This window comes from Montipora capricornis, chromosome 3, assembly GCF_036669925.1.
Source record: "Montipora capricornis isolate CH-2021 chromosome 3, ASM3666992v2, whole genome shotgun sequence".
Lineage (NCBI taxonomy): Eukaryota > Metazoa > Cnidaria > Anthozoa > Scleractinia > Acroporidae > Montipora > Montipora capricornis.
In genome coordinates this window covers 11,259,470-11,266,969 of record NC_090885.1, presented here as the reverse complement: position 1 = coordinate 11,266,969, position 7,500 = coordinate 11,259,470, and the positions used below count along the sequence as shown (strand labels likewise).

General features: G+C 40.3%; 1 protein-coding gene across 1 annotated transcript in view; it reads right to left on the bottom strand.

Annotated features, from left to right (window-relative positions):
* The window catches only part of LOC138042196 (uncharacterized), a 5,990-nt gene extending 1,607 nt beyond the window's left edge, over positions 1–4,383 (bottom strand). Inside the window, exons 1-2 of the mRNA XM_068888003.1 lie at positions 3,728–4,383; positions 1,545–1,725 (exon numbers count right to left, since the gene is read on the bottom strand). Of these exons, the coding sequence (XP_068744104.1) occupies positions 1,545–1,725; positions 3,728–4,270 (724 nt within the window). The 5' untranslated portion in view covers positions 4,271–4,383. The remainder of the gene's footprint in view (positions 1–1,544; positions 1,726–3,727) is intronic.
* Positions 4,384–7,500: the final 3,117 nt, after the last annotated feature.

Below are 7,500 nucleotides of genomic sequence, written 5' to 3'. Positions count from 1 at the left end.
AAAAACATTTTAAGAAGAGAAAAAGTTGGATAGTAGAAGTTGTATTATTTATATATAAATGACGTGAAACTGCATTTGGAGCCAGGCACTGATTGTGACGTGATGATGTAGCGCTCCACCGACTTTGCAAAATCGAGCAATTTGAAATCACTTTACCGAAAGATTATAGCCCCGACAAACAAGTAGGCTCAAGTTCTCAGTAATATTCAGTAGCTTTTGCTACAGAACAATAATTGTTCCGGTTGATCAAGTTTCGAGCGCTTCTCGCGTAATTCGGTAACTGAAACACTTAGAATAAAGGGCATACAGCGCGAAAACAAGCCCGGTGACCCCATCTTTTTATTGCATTTTTTAATTAATGTCCTATGCATGAATATTAATTGTGCCAAGTTTGATTCAAATCTGGATAGTACGTCATTTTCAAGGGAATTACCTTATTTTACGGTCTTATCCGACAACTAGCATGAGTTTTTAACAGCAAATGGTTCATTCTCCATCATTACTTCGAATGCGTTCATACTAATTTAGTTATAGGACTTTTTGCCCATATTGTACGACGTGAAAGTAAAAGTGGTCGCCATTTGTGAAAGTAGTATGTAAGTTTCCCTATCCAAAGAAAACATATCACACCATTCATTCCTCACGGGAACATTAGAACCCACAAATGACCAGCTCCCAACGTCAGTGGCTTCAAAGCTCAGTTGGTTAGAGCGTCGCACCGGTATCGCGAGGTCACGGGTTCAAGCCCCGTTGAAGTCCTGAATTGTTCAGGCTTCTTTTTGCAATTGAAAAAATTGCGTTCATAACTGCGAGGATCATACCTTCACTTGATTTCATATCTGCAGTTCATCTATGATCCATTTCATATATCATTTCATCGTTGATATCACACCATTGTCACCCAGAATTTCGCTTTTTCTTTGCAAGCCACATAAACCTTTGCAGAACTAGCAGTATTTTGGACCAACGACCGTGATTTGAGAAGAGTGGGTCTATTCTCAATTTTACGTCACAAACTCCTTTGCATTCCTGCTTGGCCTTTTGTTAAATATATAATCAGTTTTGGAAATATACGGCATTTTATACTAGTGCCCAGTCCCCTATGGAAAGTGATTCCTTTTTCCGGACATTTATTTTAAAATTTTTGGGACAGCCGGTGCATCGATCTTAAGACTCCAAATTGTGCCCCCAACAGAATACAGCAGGGGCAAACACGAATGACATCATTGCCATTGCTATTTTAACATACCAAACCCACCAATACTCGAACGCACTCTTTAATTTACGATTACTGCTAGTATATCATCCTGTGTAGCAGTTAACAGATCTTATTGCTGCTAACGATGCAACTAAAGTTATTTCGTGTTGTATAAAACGGATCGATAGTTAGACCACCCCCTCACTTATTTACATAAAATAGATCTGAGCCCAGGCCTTAATTCACCTGAGTGCTATATGATCCCTCTGATTTATTCTACCTCATCAACCGAATCATTTTTCTTATATTATCTACCAAACCTCATCCTTTTTGTGCGATGTCTCACCTAAACCTCCTTCCTCCGAATTTGCAATGCAGCGACCCCATGTGCATCTGTATTTTCCTTGCTTACTGTTGCACTGTTCCTTTTGTGTGCAGCTGGCACCAGGATCCAGTTGCTTCTTACAGACCTTGAAAAATGCGTCGCAGAACATTCCACTATCGCAATCCTTGGCTGAACTGCATTTCTGAAATTTTATGGCCAATACAAATCATGTCAATTAAAGCGAGAAAATATCACAGACTTGAACAGTAGATTTGACCGACGACAAAAATCGGCGAGACACATCTTCACCTGGTCCAACGAAGGGGTTGCCTTAGCAAACTATTGCCGATACATATTTCAATGTACGTAGAGGTTCAATTAAATATAATGTTCTGTTCAGTCTGCTTAAAAGAACATCTATGATTAGTTCAAGTCACGAGCATGAGCGTTTTTCAGTTTACTGGCAAATAAATACTTCTTTACAACAGGGTTAAGGCCCTGTTTACAAGCAGGTAGGGTAACCCTACTGCTAGGGTTACCCCAGCAGGAGGGTCAAAGATAGCCCGGGTTTACAAGCGAACGAATTGCACAGGTAGGGTTACCCTACCACCTGGGACAACTTTGTGTGCTTGGTAACCGCCAGCATGCATCGCAAACACAATGGAAACCGCTAAAAAGTTGTCCTGGGTAGGCGAGTTGTCCCTAGCAGAGTGTTTACAAGGCAGCTAGAGTTACCCTATCACTCAACACGTTGATGAAAAAAAGAAGAAGAAATGTGTGAGTGCTAGGGTAACCCTCCTGCTAGCGTAACCCTAGCACTAGGGTTACCATCCCTCCTTATAAACAGGGCCTAAGGGTCGGATGGAATGTTGGGGGAGCACCCTTTTCTAGATTGGCCATCTAGGCCTTCCCATCTTGTCCACACACATCTCCAGCACCACGAGATGTGATCACACATAGCCTCTCCGCGAATGAATTACAGTCTGTGCGCGATGATGAATCACATCCTACTCAAGGTCACCCTGTGTTGTAACAGAATAGCGTTACATTGTACTCTTTTGCGTTACTCGAATACGTAATCGGAGAGTTTCATTATTTGATTGACAATTTTGTATCGAGTGTTTTTACTGGGCACATGGATCTTGTAGTCTCAAGCCTCTCGATCTCTCGCGTAAAAAAAGTATGTTCGTTCGGAGAAATACGGATATCTGTTATCTAGAGAGTTCTAAGTGTTTGCGGAATAAAGTTCTGAAATCATCCTACACCCTGTTAACGCATAACACGAGGGATCGAGAAGATTAACCTTATAAGAAATCCTTTATAAAAATCCCACCATCTGACCTCAGGTAGGGCCAAGTGAAGCTCAGCACTATATTCTGTTTGGCAAATGAATGAATTACTACATCACCGGAAGCTAATCAGAGAATTAAGCCAGGATGTGTTTGCAATGCACCGGTACTCATTGCAACTTCAAAACAATTGTCACCCACAGTCGTCGGATGATTAGTTCGGATGGTTTCTCCGAAACTAATTTGCCGTTACGAAGCACCACTAATTGCCCTGATTGGCACTTGCGGGTTATTGGCAGGTACCAGTCAGAGGTTACCATACCCTTTACATCAATCAAATCAGCTATGCGCTTTGAATTGCCTCTTTAAGTTTTTCCTTTTAATATCTTGGTCAAAGTATGTTTTGACTAGCCTTAATTGCAAAACACTGCTTGTTTAAGAAACAAAAATTATCTTCGATAAATCTGCTAGTACCAGCCAGATGCAAATTAATTAATAAACAAAGGATGGTACGGTTAGTAACGAGTAGACAATGATTGAGCTAAGGAATCTTGCTTGGTGATAACTAGAGCGTGGAAAGTTTGGTTTTCAATCAATACCGCCACCTTTAAGAGTTTGGATTAACAATAGTTCAATAGAATACTGTTAGTTAAATGACCATTGCAAAGTTACGCCGGCATACTCTTTTTTTTAACACCTCCCAGCCTTACTGGCTTAATTTCCAGTACTATCATTGCCAATTTATTTAATAAGTGAGGCTCATAAATTTAAATTGTTTTTAACACCGAAGGAAAATTACCTACGGAAACGCAGATCTAATTTTTAAATTGGTAGACATAACTGGTTAAAAGGAGCATAGTCACCGACTAAAAGAACTCATGGCCGAAATAGCAAAATAATTGAGCTAAAACTCACAGGTTCCTTGGCGTCTTGGAAGGGTGAGGAAAATGGTCCAAGTTCAAACTCCATAGCCGAAGGCATCTGGACTTTTCCATTTTTTCCCTTGGGGAGCTTATTCTTGTCCAGTGTTGTGAGCGACTTGAAAACTTGCGATACAACCCGTGGCGAGGTCTTATTGTCTGTGGAAACAGTTTCAGATGTAATCGTGTATGTCTTGAAAGGACCACGAGTAGAATTTTTCACCTTTGTCGTGGTTTTAAAATCCCCGGATTTACCCGACTTTGGCACGAAGTCACTTAGTCCAACTGGCTTGTTACCGGAAAACAGATCGTCCAATCGCTCGCGGATGTTAGACAAAATATCGAAATTTGGAACCGGGATGCGAATAGCAAATCCGGGGAAGAAACCTTTAATCTCCGGTTCGGCTTCGGGCTGTTCGATATCTTGTTGGCTCTGTTTCTTCTCCTCTTTTTGGGCTTCATGTTTCTTGGGCTTTTTGGCGTCGATTTGAAGATAGGTTAACGCCAACAGCACGAGAAAAACGGTGATCTTGTTCATTTTGACCAGCTGCGAAATTCGATTATCGACGATTTGTTGTGATTTCGTGGAGACAGCAATCCTTTACCTTTGTTAAGCAAAGCGCTGATCTAAATAGAAATCTACGTGTGGTCTCATACAATTTTCTCAAGCAATTTAATTATTAATTCGTTGAAATAATTGAACAAGAGTGACCTCAAAAAGGAAGGACTTGGGCTGTTAAATGATTTCATCTAACTATAAATTTGCGATATCATTTGCTTAAGAAAAAGAATATGTTGCGCTGAAGAATTGTACATGTTTTTGCTATCGATTTCTATGTTTATTTCAAATTGTTATGGCTTAAGAATCAGATAAAGACTAAAGAAATATCAGCTCATAATCTACAGCATTTCCTAGATAAAAACGAGGTAACTCTTGATGTTTACTTTTCTCTTTGATTCACCTTTTGGTGCTCGTCAAAGCATGTAAACTGAGATCGCTCATGAGGTCATTATGGGTGACTTGGCCTTGCTTGCTCAGTTAAGCAAAATAATGGCATCAAACCTGCTTTAGTTCACTTGACCTTAGTTTTATAGTAGCTTTGGGTCATTGCTCACCTTGTTTTCAAGGCATGTGGGACTGGAAATTTTTCCTTTAGTCTCTCAAAGAATGCTGAAAGCTATCGATCGAATGCAAAACTGGCCGCCAACAAATTATTCTTTTGTCTTTGTGTTAATTAGCCTAACTAGCCTCGGTCACACGCGTAAAATTGAAAGAATTTGGGCTGTAAAACGAGGCTAGTTAGGCTAATTAACACAAAGACAAAAGAATAATTTGTTGGCGGCCATTTTCGCATTTGGTCAATGTAATGTTTACAAAACGAGCAGCAGTGTGGTTTAAAAACACAAGGCATAGCCGGGTTTGAAAACTCCCTGAGCCGTAGCCGACTATTTTTAGACCCGACAAAACACGTGTTCCGCGTTCTCAAAAAGCGTATCTATCTGAAGTCTGAACAAAGGTTCAAAATGTGAGAGAGATACATAAGCATACAAGAAAAACAAGCCGGGCCTCATTACTATTCTTTATAGAAAGAAGTAGAATAGCCCAATTTCGATATATTAAAATTCAGTCCGAAACAAAAGGCATCATCTCGAGGCTCTGGGGAATAAACTCATACAAATCCTTATATTTATTCCCCAGAGCCTCTAGATGATGCCTTTTGTTTCTGACTGAATTTTAATATATCGAAATTGGTCTATTCTATCGAGGAATGACAAAGCTCGTGCACGGATATGCTCGGTTAGGCTCATGAATTACTGACGCATTTTATGAACCGTTCACGTGGCTAGTCATATAATAATGTATTGTACTGTACTGAAGAAATAACCTCGTCTAGGAGAGTAAATTTCTGACTTTGCAGAAACAATGGCCAACCTCAAAGAGATGGGCGATTGTGATCTCTGAGTTGAATTCGCACATTTCTTGTCGATCTTTAAAACACTTGAAAGAAGAAAAAAACTAACAAAAACAAAAACCCGGTGTCTCGCCATCATTTTGACACAGATGTATCCTTTGTTTCACGAGTAAACATGCAAGGTAACTTGATCACGACGCCCGCTGAATTCGATGTCACTTTCGATTTTGCGATTTACTAGTGCAGCCAAAAATACAACAGATTTATTGAACGTAGCAAAAAACTCCCAAAATGTTTTTCGCTAATGGTAACTTTTTATATTCTCTGTTCAAAATTTAAGTTGTTTTCATGTCGCAAATTTTGTTGCTGATGGCAAAATATTTTATTCCCGATCGACACTTCCTGGAAATGTCCTTCTGCTCTTCCTAAAAATTGCGTATCAATAGGCCACTTCGGAAAATACCATAATACTCGTTGTTTGTCCCCCCAAATTTTGCATAAGCATTGTTTTTGTTTTCTCTTGCGACCATTGTAAGTCCCAAGAGAAACTGGAAACAATGCATATGCAAAATCTGGGGGGACAAACAAAGAGTATTACGGTATTTTCCGAATTGCCCTATATTTATTTTCTTTTGCATCAATATTTGTTATGCATAAAGAAGGCTAACAAAATCTGTACCTTGCTTAGGGTGCACTTTCGAGCGTTAAAATAGAATTTTCGGTCCTACGTTTCTGACGGCAAGTCATATATCCCATCCTAACCCCGCCGGACAGGGCTTAACTTCAGTGAACTTCTTCGTAGAAAGCTGTCACGCTGCACGCTAGCGCTTTTGTGGTGAAAAGGAAGTTGTAAGGGAACTTGAAAATGATCAACGTATCAGCCTCGAAGCCATTCTTTTTCGATTCACTACCACACGTACGCAATGCGTGCCTACGTTTCGGTGGCCGAAGAGCACTATTCAGCTTGACCAGTACATGTAGTCCATGACTAACACTGACAAATTATCTTTATACCTTTTATATTTTAGTAGCCTTTTCTGTTTTGATATTTCCGCCAAACCAGACGTTTCCAACCAATCACAAGCCTTCCAAAAAACAAAATGCTCAGACTTTGCTGAAAAGGCGAAAAAGTGCCCAAGAATGCTCGAAATGTAAAAAAAGTAATCCAAAAGTGCTCAAAAGTGCCCAGCGTAATCGGGACAAACCTAATGAGTTGTCCTTATCCCAGAGCACATTCGCGAGTTTCGGCGACATTCACGGCAAAGTCAACGAAAACGTCGTTTCAAGATATGACTTGGTGTCATTGTACGTATATCGCGATTATTGCATCTCATCCACATTGTACAATGTCGGGCGGATTTGAAGTACGGTAAACGAGAAAATGAAAACTTCATCGTTGCACGTTCCCGTTGTCGTCAAAACAACAATTGATTTCATATTGTTGTTTGGTAGAGTGCAGCAAATATATGCCACCAAAATGCGGCAGGATTATTATTTTCGCGTTAAACGAAAATATTCCTGTTTCGAGGCACTGCCTTTGCCTTAGAGGTCGTTATTGCCAAAACTCTCTTTAACATAAGAAGTTCGGGTCCAAACAGAATATGGGCCCAGGATTTCCCGCTCAGAGACTAGCACCTCACTGAAATGAACTTGAAAGGCCTTTCAACGTTCACGCGTTTTTGAACCTAGCCTCCAAGTGGGGACGAAATTTCGAAAATCTTCAGAGGTTTTTTTGTTGCGATACCAAAATGGAATGCTTTCCCGGTTTACCCTGAAATCATTGGTCAACACTTGTCTTGCTCTCTCCTCAATGGAGCCGAGATTTGGCCGTTAAAAGGCTGCGCAGTTCACTGGT